This window comes from Tilletiopsis washingtonensis, assembly GCF_003144115.1.
Source record: "Tilletiopsis washingtonensis strain MCA 4186 unplaced genomic scaffold FA09scaffold_1, whole genome shotgun sequence".
NCBI classification, from domain to species: Eukaryota; Fungi; Basidiomycota; class Exobasidiomycetes; order Entylomatales; genus Tilletiopsis; species Tilletiopsis washingtonensis.
This window is the reverse complement of record NW_020311998.1, coordinates 17231-31455: the sequence shown is the minus strand read 5'-3', so window position 1 is coordinate 31455 and position 14225 is coordinate 17231. Positions and strand designations below refer to the sequence as shown.

General features: G+C 69.4%; 6 protein-coding genes across 6 annotated transcripts; 3 read left to right on the top strand and 3 right to left on the bottom strand.

Moving 5' to 3' along the window:
* The first annotated feature begins 219 nt into the window (after window positions 1-219).
* FA09DRAFT_357665 (hypothetical protein) lies at window positions 220-1160 on the top strand. The gene is made up of 4 exons (XM_025744863.1): window positions 220-571; window positions 652-878; window positions 938-962; window positions 1016-1160. Exons 1-4 carry the CDS (start codon window positions 238-240, stop codon window positions 1075-1077), a joined length of 648 nt encoding a protein of 215 aa, XP_025601325.1. The 5' UTR covers window positions 220-237; the 3' UTR covers window positions 1078-1160.
* Window positions 1153-2870, bottom strand: FA09DRAFT_313678 (hypothetical protein). Its single transcript, XM_025740737.1, has 2 exons — window positions 1789-2870; window positions 1153-1720 (listed from the first exon to the last, which is right to left on the bottom strand). The coding sequence occupies exons 1-2, from the start codon at window positions 2851-2853 to the stop codon at window positions 1292-1294; spliced, it is 1494 nt and encodes a 497-aa protein (XP_025601324.1). The 5' UTR covers window positions 2854-2870; the 3' UTR covers window positions 1153-1291.
* Window positions 2871-3070: 200 nt separating this feature from the next.
* On the bottom strand, window positions 3071-4729 carry FA09DRAFT_335689 (Arabinanase/levansucrase/invertase; the record flags this gene model as incomplete). Its single annotated transcript, XM_025743783.1, has 10 exons — window positions 3071-3146; window positions 3202-3215; window positions 3279-3293; window positions 3351-3483; window positions 3541-3590; window positions 3645-3684; window positions 3734-3853; window positions 3904-3930; window positions 3988-4232; window positions 4286-4729. The coding sequence occupies 10 exons, from the start codon at window positions 4727-4729 to the stop codon at window positions 3071-3073; spliced, it is 1164 nt and encodes a 387-aa protein (XP_025601323.1).
* Window positions 4730-5244: 515 nt separating this feature from the next.
* FA09DRAFT_327025 (hypothetical protein) lies at window positions 5245-6783 on the top strand. The gene is made up of 2 exons (XM_025741240.1): window positions 5245-5563; window positions 5718-6783. The coding sequence occupies exons 1-2, from the start codon at window positions 5280-5282 to the stop codon at window positions 6724-6726; spliced, it is 1293 nt and encodes a 430-aa protein (XP_025601322.1). The 5' UTR covers window positions 5245-5279; the 3' UTR covers window positions 6727-6783.
* Window positions 6784-7313: 530 nt separating this feature from the next.
* Window positions 7314-7635, bottom strand: FA09DRAFT_335687 (hypothetical protein; the record flags this gene model as incomplete). The annotated part of the gene is made up of 2 exons (XM_025743782.1): window positions 7314-7464; window positions 7550-7635. The coding sequence occupies 2 exons, from the start codon at window positions 7633-7635 to the stop codon at window positions 7314-7316; spliced, it is 237 nt and encodes a 78-aa protein (XP_025601321.1).
* Window positions 7636-8050: 415 nt separating this feature from the next.
* FA09DRAFT_357661 (ras GEF) lies at window positions 8051-13665 on the top strand. Its single transcript, XM_025744862.1, has 4 exons — window positions 8051-12698; window positions 12755-13073; window positions 13125-13464; window positions 13517-13665. The coding sequence occupies exons 1-4, from the start codon at window positions 8331-8333 to the stop codon at window positions 13539-13541; spliced, it is 5052 nt and encodes a 1683-aa protein (XP_025601320.1). The 5' UTR covers window positions 8051-8330; the 3' UTR covers window positions 13542-13665.
* Window positions 13666-14225: the final 560 nt, after the last annotated feature.

Here is a 14225-nt window from a genome sequence, read left to right as displayed (position 1 = left end):
GCGCGGTGCACGACATGCACTTGTGGGCAGCAAGGTGGCAGGAGAGGCGGCGGCGGCGTGGATGTGGAGCGGAGGAGAGCAAGAACGAGTACATGGTGCGGATTGCCGGTGTGAGAGCGGCGCAGCGCGCGCGGCTGACTAAGCAGGCCGCCGCACCGATGTCCCCCCGCTGCTCCACTCGCCGCGGCCGCCGTGCCTCCCGCCTCGACCACCGCCGCACCCGCTCCGCCATCCGCCATGGACGGCTCCACCGCATCGTCGTCGTCGGCGCTGTACGTGCCCGCGCCGCTGCCGCCCGCCGAGGTGCTGCCGTCTGTAGCGCTCAACGGCGCCGCCGACCTGCTGCCGCGCTTCGGCCTGCTGCCTCTCTACGAGCGCGCCGTGCGCCCGTATCTGCCGCGCCGCCGTGCGCCGCCGGGCGCCGACGGGGCCAGTGCGCAGCAGGCGCACGCCGATGACGCGGCCGGCGACGAGACACTGCCGCTCGACGGCGACGAGCGGCGCGCCGACGGCGAGCCGCCGGTGCGTCTGCTGCCCAAGACGTACGCGCACTACGTCGAGGACCTGCCCGGTGCGTGCAGCGTGCGGCCTGGAGAGGTTGTGTGCCCGGCAGGTGCTGCTGCACGCCCAGCGCTGACGCCTCGGTCGCAGGCAAGGTGCGCCCGCCAAAGTCGAAGCGCACGCAGCGCGCGCCGCCGACGGGCACGACGATGCGCGACATCGTCTTCCGGCCCGAGACGACGCTGCAGCGCATCGTGCCTTTCGACGACGAGGCGCTGCGCGCCGCCTTTGCCGTGCGCGCCGGCGACGTGCCCGAGATCGACGCCTCGCTGCTCGAGGCCGATGCCGAGGACGCGGGCAACCGGCGCCGGAAGAAGGTGAGGCCGAGGAGTGCGCAGAGGGTGGGCCATGAGCTGACCGGCGCGCTCGTTGGCAGCCAAAGCGCAAGCGTGGCGACATGGGTGAGTTGCGCGAGCTCGCGTGTAGGAGGCGCCGCTGAGTACGCACTGCGCAGGCAATACCAGCATCGACGGGCCGCGCAAGGGCGGCCCAGGCCCGGGCGGAGCGCGGCGATGAGCCCGCTGCCTCGCTCGAGCCCCTGCACATCACTCTTCTCGTCATCTGTACAACACTTCATGCTCCGCAATCCAGCTCTCACGGTGAATGCGGTGGATTACCAGGAGATCATGAGTGGTGGTGAGACAGCCGGCAACGTGGCGCCAGGCGTGCTACTTTTGGCGCTGCGCGCTCTATCGATCGCAATCCAGCAACGCAAGGCCCGCATAGCCCCTCATGACCGCTTGGCGCGGCTGCTCTGCCTCCGCAGGCGCGCCGCACGCACCTTCTCCTCGCGCTCCATGATGCGCCGGTCCGCCCGGTCGTCGGCGCTCTCGCCTGGCCGCGCAGCCGATGTGTCCTCGAACGCGCGCTGCCCGGCGACGAGCCGCTCGAGCGCCGCACTGCGCGCCTCCTCCGTCTGCATCGGCGCACGCCGCAGCGAGCCGGGCGCCGTGGCCGTCTTGCGCGCCGCCTCGGCCTGCGCCTTGGCGAGGTTGTCGCGGAACGACTGGAACACGCCCACGACCTTGACTGGCGGCTTGCCGGCGTTGTGGTCGACGCGGTCGGGAATGTCGAACCGGTTGCGGAAGAACTGCGAGCGGAGGAGCTGCAGCTGCAGCAGCGAGAGGACGTTGTTCGTCGTCCAGTACACGAAGCAGGCCTGCGGGCGGGCACGTCAGCGCTGCATCGAGAACACGCGTGCGGCCGGGCACACTGCACACCACTCACCGCTGGCAGATACGAGATGAAGGGGATCATGCCGATCGTCGCCACGCGCATCACAACCTTGACGGTGTGTGCCGTCTGGTCGCCGCCGCCCGCGGCGCCGCCCTGCTCGGCGCCCGTCTGCACGACGAGCAGCGTCGCGGCGGCGCTGACCACCGGCAGCGCCCAGTACGGGTCCGCGGCGGTGAGGTCGGTGAACCACCAGAGGCCGCCGGTCGTCATCTCGGTGAGCTTGCCCTCGCCGAGGCCCTTGAGCGCAAAGAAGAAGGTGATGAAGAGCGGCATCTGCACGAAGGGCGCGATGAAGCCCTTGAGCGGGTGGCAGTCGTGGTCGCGGAAGAGCTGCTGCACGCGCTGCGACGAGGCGGCCATGAGCTGCATGTCGTTGGTCGACTTTGCCGCCTTGATGTCCTCCATGCACAGCTTCACCTCGGGGTTGATGTTGGCGAGGCGGATGCCGTTGCGCTGGCCCTTGATCGTGATCGGCAGCAGCGCAAGGCGCATGCCCACGGTCGCCACTGCGATCGTGGCCCACCACGGCAGGCCGGAGTAGTGGTGCACCGTGTCGAGCAGGCCCTGCGCCGTCGACACGAGCCACCAGTGGTTCGCCTGCAGCGACGCCAGGTCGACGGACGTCGCGGCGAGCGCGTCGGAGAGCTGCTGCGCCGAGTCGGGCGACACGGCCGACACGGCATCGACGAGCGGCGAGGCGCTCTCGCTGGCTGGCGGCGCCGAGGCGAGCGGCGTGCCGGCAGCCGAGGCATTGACGGTATCCAGCGGCGCCGCGGCGGCGGCGGCAACGTCATCTGCGGCGGCGGGCTCGACCTGCTGCTGCGGCGGCGCAGCGGCTGGCGCACTGCTGCCCCAGAACGAGATGTGGCGTGCTGAGCCAGCCGGGCGGCTGGCGAGCAGCGCGGCCGCCAGCGCCGGGCGGGCGGGCGCGTGCAGGCGCGACGCAGCGGGGCGGCGCAGCGCCAGCGACGAGAGGCTGCGCGGCGCGGCGCTCGAGGGCCCGGCGCAGCGCAGCGGTGCCGCCGGGAGCGCGCGGGAGAGCAGGCGGCCGGACATGTGCGGGCCAGCGAGAAAGTGCGGGGGTGGGGAGGGAGGAGGAGGAGGAAGCGAAGCGCGCCTCGAGCCTCGGCCTTACCGCACTTTCCGCACCACGCGCGCACGTGACGGCGACGCCGGCCGTCGCCTCCACTCCGGCCTCTCCGCCCTGCCTCGCTCTGCTTCACTCCGCCATGGGCACACAAAGCAGGCGGGTATCGACATCAATATCTCGGACTTAGTCTAGAAAGCGCGTGGGACGATCCGGCGCCATCGGCTGGATCTCGTCGTCGTACACGATCAGTGGCTGCGTCCTGCAATGGCTACGCGTGAGCATCAGCGTGGTCAGGCTTGCTCAACCCTGCTCACTGCACACGTCGCGGCTGAAGAGGGCGGAACGGTCAGCTGAAGTCCCGGTGTCTCGCAAGAGGAGACACGGCACGCACGTTCTCTGTCAGTGGCTGAGAGGTCGCCTTGGGTGTCAGTGGTCTTTCGGCGACTTGGCACGCCGCACTTACGAAGCCTTGCGGCATGTAGAAGGCTGAGTACGCGATCCATGGCCGCTCGTCGGGCCCGTTGTACACGCATGCCGAGCCGGGGCCGTAGACACCGTTGCCCGAGCGCAGAAAGGTGACGTTTGCCGAGTTGCGCCTGGCAGGAGCGTCAGGACGTGGGGTCTCGGACCTGCGTGCCTCAGCAGCCACGTACCAAGAGGCGGGGTCAAGCGGATCATCGTCGACGGAGATGGCGCGGTTGATCTGCGAGGCGCAACTGTAAGTGTCCGGAAGATCGAGCCGCCCAATGATGCTCACAGTGTTGTAGTCAGGTTGTGCAAAGACGTTCTCGCTCCAGCTGGATATACATCAGCTATTTGCTGCACATGCCCCTCGGTGCCACGCACATAATGTTGAGCTTCTGGCCCGAGACGAAGCTACCCGGTGCCTCGATCGTGCGTTCGCCATCGCCCGACGCCCACACCGTCGCCCGCCCGACCGTCGTGGGCGAGGTGAGCTCGGCAATCCTGGCGTCCGGTCAGCAGCATCTACATGGCCAGTCCACGCAGCGACTCACTCGACTGAGCGCAATGCGCTATAGGTGCTGTCCAGACGAAGTCAGCTCTGCTCGGCAGTGACACTGGCGCACTGTCGCGCTCACAAGTAGCGCTTGCCGTTCGGATGCCGGAAGGCATGCCCGTCGTAGTTTGTTAGCCGGTCGCCGTTGGCATGGCGCATCTCGCCCAGATCCTCCCAGTCGCCCCACAGGTCGTCGCTCTTTGCCTGCAGCACGCGCATCGAGCCGTTGCCCTCGGCACCGACGGACGAGACGTAGATGAGCCAGCGGCCCTCGCTCCACTCGAACAGCGACGGCGCCTCGGTGCCGACGGCCTTGTCGTACTCGAACTGCGCGTGGTGTGAGCCAACGGCATGGCCATTGTCAGCTCCTCTTCACCCACAATCTGCTTCTCGCTTGATGGATCGGCAAAGATGGAGTTGAGGTCCTGGCTCTTGAGCATGTAGATGCCGCGGGCAAAGTCGTTGGTCACAAAGTAGTACGTCAGGTTCCCCTCGGCACGCCGGCCGCTCGCATCCGGCTCGAGGCGCGACACGGCGTCCGGGTCCTGTCCTGGCCCAAGGCCATTCTCGATGCCAGCCATGTCGGGCGGTCCGAAGCCGAGCGACTCGAGTGCTGTGGCGGCCTGGGAGATGCCGGCGATGAGCGAGTTCATCGGTGCGCCCAGCAGCGCCGCGATGTTGTCGGCCAGTGCGCGCTCGGCAAAGGGCGGCGTCGTGTCAAGGCTGCGATCGCGCGACTCGAAGGTGCGACGATGCGGCGATGGGATACGATGCCGCGCAAAGGCGACCTGCGCGATGAACAGCAGGAGCAGGCAGGAGCGCATGGCGAGAGAGGGGCGTGGTGGGGCGCACACACGAGCCTCCGACGCAGCACGAGGGTATATGAGCGCGGAGTCGTTTCCACGGCAACATCCAGCGTGAGGACCCTGGCTGAGATTCCGGAGGCGCTAGCCGGGGTCAATAGAGGTGCTGTGAGATGCAAGTCGCAGCGCATCGGCGCCCCTTGAGCGGGGCACGGCAGCGTCGGAGGCTAGCGGCGCCGGCGCTCGCGACACGCGCGCTGCCTCACCGCGCGCCGCACAAGCGCGCTACTCGCTGGGCTCCTTCGCCCTCTGACAGGCGTCAGAGCTGAAACGCAGCACAGCACAGCCGCTCGATCAGGCTTGCTCAAGGCTTGCTCGGGTCAGGGTGCGACTCCTGCGGACGATGGGCGGCCAGGTGGGCCGGCGTCGCTGCCGGCTGTGTCCCGACTGCCGAGGTGCGGCGGTGTCAGCTGTGCTGCTGCCGCTGCGCGCCTCCACACGCCGCGCTGCTCGGCGCCCTTCTTGCTTCTTGCCTCCTCACTCCCTGCTCCCTGCCAGGCCAACGCGCACGATGGCCGCCTCCTCTGCCGCCGCAGCACATGCCGAGGTGCCCTTGCCCTTGCCCGAGCTCTCCGACCCGGCGCGCTGGCTGCGCCGCCTGCTCTTTCTCGGCACGGGCACGTCGGGCCAGGTGCCCACGGCGCTCTGCACGCTGCCGCCCGCGCCCGGCAGTGGCGCACGCCCGGCGCCGGCGTGTGCCACGTGCAGCGACGCCATGCAGCCTGGTAGCAAGAACCGCAGAGGGTGCTGCAGCGTGGCGGTCGTGGGCAGGGGCAAGGGCGAGGCAGAGGAGAGGTGCGTGCAGAGCACGGGACGAGTGGCAGAGGGTGGGCGCGATGTGGCTTGCGCTGGCCACGGCAGCCGATCAGCTGGCAGCAGCAATGGGCGGGTGGATCGGCTGCCGCAGACGCTGTGCTGACAAGCGGCTCACTAACCTTCCTTGCCGCAGCCTCATCCTCATCGACTGCGGCCCGACGTTCTACGGCACCGCCACGCTCGCCGCCTTTGCCGCCAACGGACTGCGGCGCATCACGGCGCTGCTGCTGACGCATGCGCACGCCGACGCCATCCTCGGCCTCGACTCGCTGCGCGCGTGGACGATGGGCGGCGCCATCCAGCAGCAGGTCGACGTGTACTGCACGCAGGCGTGCTACGCTGGCGTCGCCGCCATGTTCCCCTACCTCGTCGACCGCGGCAAGGCCACGGGCAGCGGCAGCGTCGGGGCGCTGCGCTTCCACATCATCGACGAGCGGCCATTCGCCATCGAGGCGCTCGACGGCGGCACGCTGCGCGACGGCGACGGCAAGGAGCTGCTCGTCACGCCGCTGCCCGTGCAGCACGGCTTCGACGGCGCGCAGCCCTTCCCGGCGCTCGGCTTCCGGATAGGCTCGCTCAGCTACCTCTCCGACCTGCACCACGCGCCGGCGAGCACAGCGGCGCTTATGCGCGGCTCGCAGCTGCTCGTCCTCGACGCACTCTCGCCCTACCGGCATCCCTCGCACTTCTCCCTCTCGCAGGCCTGCTCCATGGCGCTTTCGCTGCCGGGCGCGCCAGAAGAGCAGCCGCGGTTGGCCCTGCTCACGGACCTCACGCACCGCCTTAACCACCAGCACACGGATGCCGGACTGCAGCGCTTCACGCGCGACCTGCGAGCATGGCGGATAGCGCGTGGCCCAACAGAGGACGAGGCACAGAAGTCGCCGCCGCGCAAGAACGGCAAGCGCCACTCGCGCGGCGAGGGCGGCGAGCCGCGCTGGTGGGCGGGCGCCTGGGACGAGCGCGCCAGCGAGGGCCGCAAGGACGGCCTGCCGTGTCTCGAGCCGGCGGCGGCCACACTCGTGGCGCAGCAGGACGCCGAGCTCAACGGCGCCATGGCCGGCCTGATGGCGCAGCAGCGCGGCGTGCCAGACATACGCGTCGCATGGGACGGGCTGGTGGTGCCGTTCGACGGCGAATGAGTCTCCGGGGCTGCGGACTTGCTTCTGCGTTATTGTATAGACTGATGGACGCGCTTTGAGTGTGAAGAGGGCGCAAGGAGTGACCTCGTGGCTGAGCTACATCGTGCTGCGCAGGCTCAAGGGGCATCGAAGTCGATGGCCTCGAGCAAGGCTGCTCCAGACAGTCTGCGCAAGATTACCGCGCTGCCACGCACTCACGTCGTCGCTGCCGCTGCTGCCATTGCCTCATGTCCTGCCACTCACACTGCTCTCGGGCTGGCTCTGCGCGGCCCTGAGCCACCTCGTGCTCGTCGGCGACGCCCTGTCGCAGCCACTCTCCAGCGCACTGCCAAGCGTCGCCGCGTTGCGCTGGCCCTGTGGACCAGCTGCGCAACATCGCACCACCAAGCTTCGACTGCTGATCCGAGCTGCTCGCGTGGCTCTGCAGACGGGCGCACTCGTGCTGGTCTAAGATATCCAATGCGAGTCACTGAGCAGCGGCGGGTCAGCCCAGTGACAGGACGAAGAGAGAGTGCACCGGCCGTAGCATCCGTTCCACCCAGCCCGGCCACCGCCCACTCACCACGACAAATACACGGCGCCCCACGCTAGGCCTCGACGCCGGGGAAGCACTGGGCAAAGGGCAGCTTGTCGTGCTTGGCCTCGTGGTGCAGCTTGAGCTGGTGCACCTGGCGCTTCTCGAGCATGGCCTTGCACGACGTGCACTGGATCTGCTCCTTGGGCGCCTTGAGCGGCACGCTGCGAAAGGAGCGTCAGTAGCAGGTCGCCAGCAGCGGGTGTCGTGTGCACCGCGCTGCGCCCCACATCGTCCCGCCCGACTCACCCGCCCTTGGTGGTGGGGACGCGAGTGCCCTCGAGGTCTGCCTTCTTCTGCGCGCGGCGCTTGAGGTCGGTCTTGCTGGGTGCCATGGCGGAGCGTGGGATGTGGGTGTGGGAAGGCGAGGAGCAAGGCGCGAGCGGCTCGGCTCGGCAGCGGCAAAAACTCTCGCGCGAGACGCGCGCGCCCTCGAGATTCCCACGCCGTCCCGCTGCACGTGCAGCGCCCAGCCCAATGCCGGGCCGGGCCACATCTGGCCCATCCGCAGCTGCGAGGGCCATGCTGGATGCTGCGCGATGTGAGTAAGGGGGCTGCTGAGGGACGCATGGCATGGCGCTGCTGTGCGGCGGCGGGTGCGGCGTGCGGTGTGCGGCAACGGCCCGCCGCGCTGCTGCGTGCTGCCCACGCGGTGCTGCTCCTGACGCGCGCCGTGCCGTGTTCGCGGTGCGGCCCCCGAGGCCAAGAGCCATATCGCGCTCCGCCGCTCTCGCTCCCACTCCCATCGTCACTCATCCCGCTCTTCCTGTCTCGTAGGCCCATTCCCAGCTCGGCACCGCTGCCGCCCGCATCGTATCCGCCGTCCGTCTTCCCGTCCGTCCCGCCGCTCTGCTATTCCCGCCTCTGCCCTGCGATACCTCACGAACCCGCTGCGCCTCGCCCTGCATCCGCCCGCTGGCGACCTCCGCGCGCCCGCGCCCTCTGCCGCGCCACGCCCACCATGTGCTGCCCGCGCACCGCAGTCTGAGCCACGCCCAGCCCGCTGCCGCCCGCCCGCGCCGCCGCCGCCATGTCGGCGCCGTCTGCCGCGCCCGACGTCGAGACGACCAACTGGAACGCCGTCAAGCTGCTCGCCGCCAAGCACGGCATCCACCTGCGGCCCTACGAGGAGCCGGCGAGCAGCACAGAGGCACATGATGGCGCCGTGACTGCTCATGATGCCGCCGAGGAGCAGGACCTCGGCGCCGGCACGCCGTTCCGCATCACCGCCAAGCGCCTCGAGGGCGGCCGCATCATCTACCGCTTCAAGTACCGCGGCGACGCGCCGGCGGCCGCGCCCGCGCCCGCCGCGGCCATGCCCAAGTCGCACTCCGAGACGGCCGGTCTCGCCAGCCTGGCGCAGCGCGGGCCCGAGGGCGCCGACGCGGCCGACGCCAAGCCGCGCAAGAACCTCAAGGGCAGCCGCAGCATCCCGACGCTGCGCGCACTGCACCTGCTGGCTGCCGGCGCGGGCGCGTCGCGCACGCCAGACATGCGCAGCACGCGCGTGGAGGAGGAGGAGCGCGAGGCTGGCTCGCAGGCGTCTGCGCCGGATGCTGCAGAGAGCGGCAACGCCGACGCCCGGCGAGAGGCGCCACGCGCTCCCGGCCGCACGCCGCTGCTGCCCGTCTCGCGCGGCATCAGCGACTCGCCCATCGAGCTGCGCGCTCCGCCGCGCCGCGACGGCCGGCTGCAGGGCGGCGACGTGCTGGGTGCGATCCTCGGTCTGCGCGAGGGCATCGTGGACGCGCGCAGTCCGCGCAGCGGCACGTCGCATTCGCGAGCCAGCTCGGACTCGGGCGCCGCGTCGATGCCGTCGACGCGTCTGGCAGCCACGCCCTTTGGGCAGCACCTCGGCATCAATGGCGCGCCTGCGACGCCCAACGAGTTTGTCAGGTCGCCCATCCCGCGCATGCTCGAGCTCGGCGAGCCGCTGTTCGACGACATGCCGGCCTTCTCGCCGTCGAGCCGGTCGCCGCAGCACAGCCAGGGCAGCTCGCCGCGGCGACGACGCCAGCAGGAAGGCGACTCGTTCAGCTCGAGCATCCGCGAGCGCGTGCTGCGCGAGGCGCAGAGCTTCGAGAGCACCGACTCGGCCGCCACAGCGCGGGCAAGCGACGAGCATGTGCGCCCCGGCGCACTGTCGTCAGGCGGAAAATCTCGTGCCTGGGGCCCGCTTGACGACGACGAGCACGCCTTTGCGCGCTCCTCCGACCCCGAGACGCTCATCTTCGATGTGCTGCAGCACTACGCGCTCAGCAACGACGCACAAGGCTCCGCGAGCAGCTCTAACCGCTCGAGCCTGACGCCGTCCGTCGGTTCGGGCTCCTCGGGCCCCTCCACGGAAAGCACGAGCGAGCGGTCGGCACAGGATGCGACGACGTCGGCCACGTGCGGCGACGACCCGCGGTTCGCGCTCTGGGCCGTCCGTGACCCCGAGAACAGCGAGGGCGGGCTCGTGCTGTGCGCTCGCAGTGGCCGCACGGCGCCGGCAGAGGTGCCTACAACAGGGCCTAGCTCCACGCCCCAGCCCGACGGCAAGCGACGCAGCACACGCGTCGCCGACGCGCCGAACAGGAACACCGCCCGTCCGCGGAGCGCCAGCCGGACGAGCAAGGTGCCGCCTCCGCCGTCGACGGTCTTTCCGCCGCCCGACCGAGCGTTCCTGATCGCGGCGACGCCGACGCTCATGGTCGCTGAGCTCACGTCTGAGATCGACAATCGCCTGCTCGCCGACTTCTTCTACACCTACCGCACCTTCATCACGCCGTCGGCGCTGCTGCAGCTGCTCACGCTGCGCTTCCGCTGGGCGATGACCGAGCGCGTCGAGCCGCGCGAGGAGGCCCGGCGGCGCATCGTGCGCGTGCGCACCTACGTGGTGCTGAAGCACTGGCTGCTGCACTTCTTTGAGGTCGACTTCCTGCCCGACCGCCAGCTGCGCCAGCAGCTCACCGACTGGCTCAATGCGCTCGGCGCGGACCCGCGCCTGGCTGCGCGGCCAGCAGACGCCAGCATCGTGCGCAGCCTCAAGAACACGGTGCGCTCGCTCAAGGCGCAGTACCAGAGCATGGGCATGAGTGCGCTGTTGATGCACGACGCCGGGCGGAGGCCGTCGTCTCACAGCGTGCAGCACCACCGCACCGCGAGCAGCAGCAGCGGCAGCGTCCACGACGCCGGCAGTCCGGCGAACACCAGTGTCAGCTCTGCCGGCACGCAGGAGCACGTCGATCTGGACTTTAGCGACGCCAGCAGCGACGACGTGCGGCAGTCGCCCGCCTCGGGACGCCCCAGCGGCGCCGGCCAGCGCGGCAACGTGCAGCTGAACATGGCAGCCGCGACGGCGCTGGGCTCGCCGATCTCGCCGACTGTGGCGGGCAACAGCGCGCACCGGCACACGCTGGCTCCGATGATGCCGCAGGGCCCTGCGCCCGCGCCGCAGCAGCCTCCAACGCTGCCGTCGTCGCAAGGTGCCATCTCGCGCGTCTTTGTCAACACTGTCGGGCGGATATCGCGCTTCAAGCGCGTGCTCGGCGCGCGGGGAGCGCACTCGGGCGCCTTTCCGGCTGTGCGCGATACCGTCGGCTTTGAGGGTCTCGAGTTTGAGGCCAACGACAGCGGCGACCTGCTCTTCATCCGCGGCGGGCTCGAGAACTTTATCAACTTTTTTGGCCTGCGCTCCGACGACGATGACGACTCTGGCGAGCTGCTCTCGTCGGAGGACGGCTCGCGGCCTGGCCACACGAGCAGCGACAGCGCCGGCTTGCACGAGTCCGAGACGAGTGCGCCGGCGCGCAGCACCCCGGCATCGTCGCTGGATCTCTCTCAGGGTGAGGCTGACAAGCTATCTCCCGCGCACGAGGCCGGGCTGGGCATCGAGGGTCTCGACATCGCAGACGAGAGCCTGTTGGGCGCCACGAGCCAGGCACCTCTTGACGCCGCAAACTTGCACTCGCTCGAGCTAGAGCACAAGCAGCTTGAGCTGTCGAGCAAGAACGAGCTGCTGCACCACACGACGAGCGCGCAGACGCTGCGCTCCCAGTCGACTGCCGGCCCACCGGAGCGGGGGCCGCTTTCGGCCGAGGAGCGGCAGCCGACGATTATGTCGCGCGCCTTTGACGACGGACGCCTCAGCATGATGAGCTCAGCCTCGTCGATGTCCGCGCGGCCGAACATCGTGCAGATCGACGACATCACAGATCTGTCCAGCGACGAGGACGACGGCGCTGTGCGCAGAGCCTTGCGACGCCTGCCTGGCGCGCGCGACCTGCGTATGGCCAAGCATGTCCACGATCTCGAGCCTGAGCCCGCGCGCTCGAGCTTCGACACGCTGGCCAGCGGCTACGGCCGGCCGATCGACGCACGGTCTGTCGCCTCGTTCAGCTCACACGGTCACGCCAGCTCGCTCGGGCACGGCAGCTATGCGCCGTCGATTATCGCCATGCAGCAGCAGCGTGCCGCCGACGCTGCCCTGCACCCGCAGGTGATCGGCACGGTGACGACCGACCTGTTTGATCCCGACGAGGCGCTCGTGGGCTACGAGCTCGTCAAGGGCTTCAAGCTCGACGACTTTGACAGCGACGAGGAGGAGGCTGGCGACATTGAGGCGACGCTGCGGCGCCTCGAGGGCGTCATCGACGAGGACAAGCAGCGGCAGAAGGCGCTGCGCGTCGAGAAGCTGTGGCTGGAAAGCTGCGCACGCAAGGCGCGCGAGGACGGCGACGCGCCGCCTGCCGAGCACCCGGCGGATGCAGACGTGTCCGATGCGGAGGTCGACTCTGTCGCGTCCGTGCGAGCGCTGGCGCCGGACTCGCTCAATGCCGCGGCATCGTCCGACTCGAAGACGGAGCTCGACGCCCTGCTCGACGCCGTCGCGGCATCGAGCACGCGCGACACGCTTGCAGCCCAGCGGTCACAGCTGCCTGCTGTCAAGGACAGCGCTCCTCTGCCGCTCGGCTCGCCGACGCGCGTTGTGTCGCAAAGCGGGCGGCGCTCGACGGCCCGAGCACAGCAAACGCCGACACTCGGTGTGCCGCGCGGCGTGTTCCAGCTGCCGCCCGTGCACCACTCGTTCCTGCTGGGCGCGACGTCCGAGACGGTCGCGCGCCAGCTGTGCCTCATCGAGGCGGAGCTCTTCAAGGCCGTCTCGTGGGAGGAGCTCGTGTCGAACGACTGGAAGGCCAACGTCGGCGAGGTGCTCGACTGGGAGAGCTTCTACCAGGCGCGCGTGCGGCGCAAGACCGAGGCGCGCCAGCGCGGCCAGCGCGTCGGCGAGGGCGCCGTCGAGGCCATCGTCGCGCGCTTCAACCTGGCGTGCAACTGGGTCGCCAGCGAGATCGTGCTCACGCAGAACGTCGACGAGCGTGCGGCCGTCGTGGCCAAGTTCATCCGCGTGGCCTTTGTGAGTCGTGCCAGGTGCGGCGCATCATCGGTAGAAGCTGACACCCCTGCGCGCAGAAATGCTACCAGCAGTCCAACTTTGCGTCGCTCGCGCAGATCGTGTTCGGCCTGCAGTCGCCGTGGGTCGAGCGCCTGCGGCGCACGTGGGCCAAGGTCGGCATGTGGGAGATGCGCGTGCTGCGCGACCTCAAGTCGTTTACGAGCCCGCTGCGCAACTTCCGCCTCATGCGCAACGCCATGCGCGACATGATCCCTGAGGCGGGCATCGACGACCCCATCACGTTTGCCGGCACGCGCGGTGCGCCGGCCTCGAGCTACGGCGCATCGGGCAACACGGCCAAGGGCACGGTCAGTGAGGGCTGCGTTCCGTTCTTTGGTGAGTCGTGTGTGTAAGAGCGGAGGTGCGGCTGCTGACGGCTCGACCCAGGTCTCTTCATCTCCGACCTCGCCGTCAATGACCTGCTGCACTCCTTTGTCGACCCGTCGTGCCCCTCGGCGCCCGTGCCCGCGCACAAGGCGCTCAGCCGCGACAACAGCTTTGCCTTTACGCCTGCCGAGCCGCACGCCTTCGACCACCTGCCGCCGCTGCCCGCGGGCGTGCCGATCCGGCCGCTCGTCAACGTGTACAAGGCGCGCACGACCGCGCTCATCGTCAAGACGGTGCTGGCGTTCCAGCAGCGCGCCGGCCTGTACACGTACACCGCCGACGCCAACGTCTACGTCAAGACGCTCAAGATCCGCTGCCTCGACGGCAACCAGATGACCCAGTGAGTTGCGTGCTCTGCGCAGGCGGCGCACCCCGCTGACAGCTCTGCGCAGGATCTCGCACATTGCCGAGTCGTAATGCCGCACGAATGCCACGCCACCTCCATCTAACCCCCTGCGCGCCCACGCGTCCCGGAGCCGCACCTCTACTTACCCGCCTGCTGCCTTCTCTGTCACCCGTGTCAATCCATCCCATGCGCTATCAGCTCAGCGGCGTGATCGTGTCAGGCACGATCTGCGGATCCGTGCCTGCCCATCCGGCGTGGCGCCTGGGGCGGAAGAGACGCTCCTCTGCGCACCCGAGCCAGTGGGACGCGGCACAGGCCGCGACTTCCGGTCTGCTTGCTCTCATGCTTGCCCCGCGTGAGCCTCTCCCTGCCTTCTTTCGGAGCCCCGAACAGACGACAGCGCAATCGGGGCTGCATCAAGCTGACAGCGTGGAGAAGACGGGAGCGCCCTGCCGCTTGCCGGAGGCTGGTCAATGCGGCGCTCACCAAGATGCACCGCCTCCAGCGCTCTCCCTGTGGGAGCGAGTTTGCTGGCGGTGGATGTTTCTTTCGAAGCATCGCCCCTTGCACCCCTTGTCCTGCCCTCATACATACAGCGTCAGGGGCACAGGACACACACCACTTTCGATCGCGCCGCGCATCTCGGAGTAGAAGCGTCGCGAGCAGGCGGCAGAGCAGGGCGGTGCAGCTGCCACAGAGGCACAACCGGGCCGCCTGCTGGCAATGAGGGGTCGCGAGGGCCGTCTGTCGGCCGG

Bases quoted from the DNA above. Each gene is read 5' to 3' on its own strand.
- FA09DRAFT_357665 (XM_025744863.1), top strand. From the start codon at position 238: ATGGACGGCTCCACCGCATCGTCGTCGTCGGCGCTGTACGTGCCCGCG. The intron at 879-937 runs GTGAGGCCGAGG...GCTCGTTGGCAG, and splicing joins GCAACCGGCGCCGGAAGAAG to CCAAAGCGCAAGCGTGGCGA. The intron at 963-1,015 runs GTGAGTTGCGCG...CGCACTGCGCAG, and splicing joins GCGCAAGCGTGGCGACATGG to GCAATACCAGCATCGACGGG.
- FA09DRAFT_313678 (XM_025740737.1), bottom strand. From the start codon at position 2,853: ATGTCCGGCCGCCTGCTCTCCCGCGCGCTCCCGGCGGCACCGCTGCGC. The intron at 1,721-1,788 runs GTGAGTGGTGTG...GCCCGCCCGCAG, and splicing joins TCATCTCGTATCTGCCAGCG to GCCTGCTTCGTGTACTGGAC.
- FA09DRAFT_327025 (XM_025741240.1), top strand. From the start codon at position 5,280: ATGGCCGCCTCCTCTGCCGCCGCAGCACATGCCGAGGTGCCCTTGCCC. The intron at 5,564-5,717 runs GTGCGTGCAGAG...TCCTTGCCGCAG, and splicing joins AAGGGCGAGGCAGAGGAGAG to CCTCATCCTCATCGACTGCG.
- FA09DRAFT_357661 (XM_025744862.1), top strand. From the start codon at position 8,331: ATGTCGGCGCCGTCTGCCGCGCCCGACGTCGAGACGACCAACTGGAAC. The intron at 13,074-13,124 runs GTGAGTCGTGTG...GGCTCGACCCAG, and splicing joins GGGCTGCGTTCCGTTCTTTG to GTCTCTTCATCTCCGACCTC. The intron at 13,465-13,516 runs GTGAGTTGCGTG...AGCTCTGCGCAG, and splicing joins GACGGCAACCAGATGACCCA to GATCTCGCACATTGCCGAGT.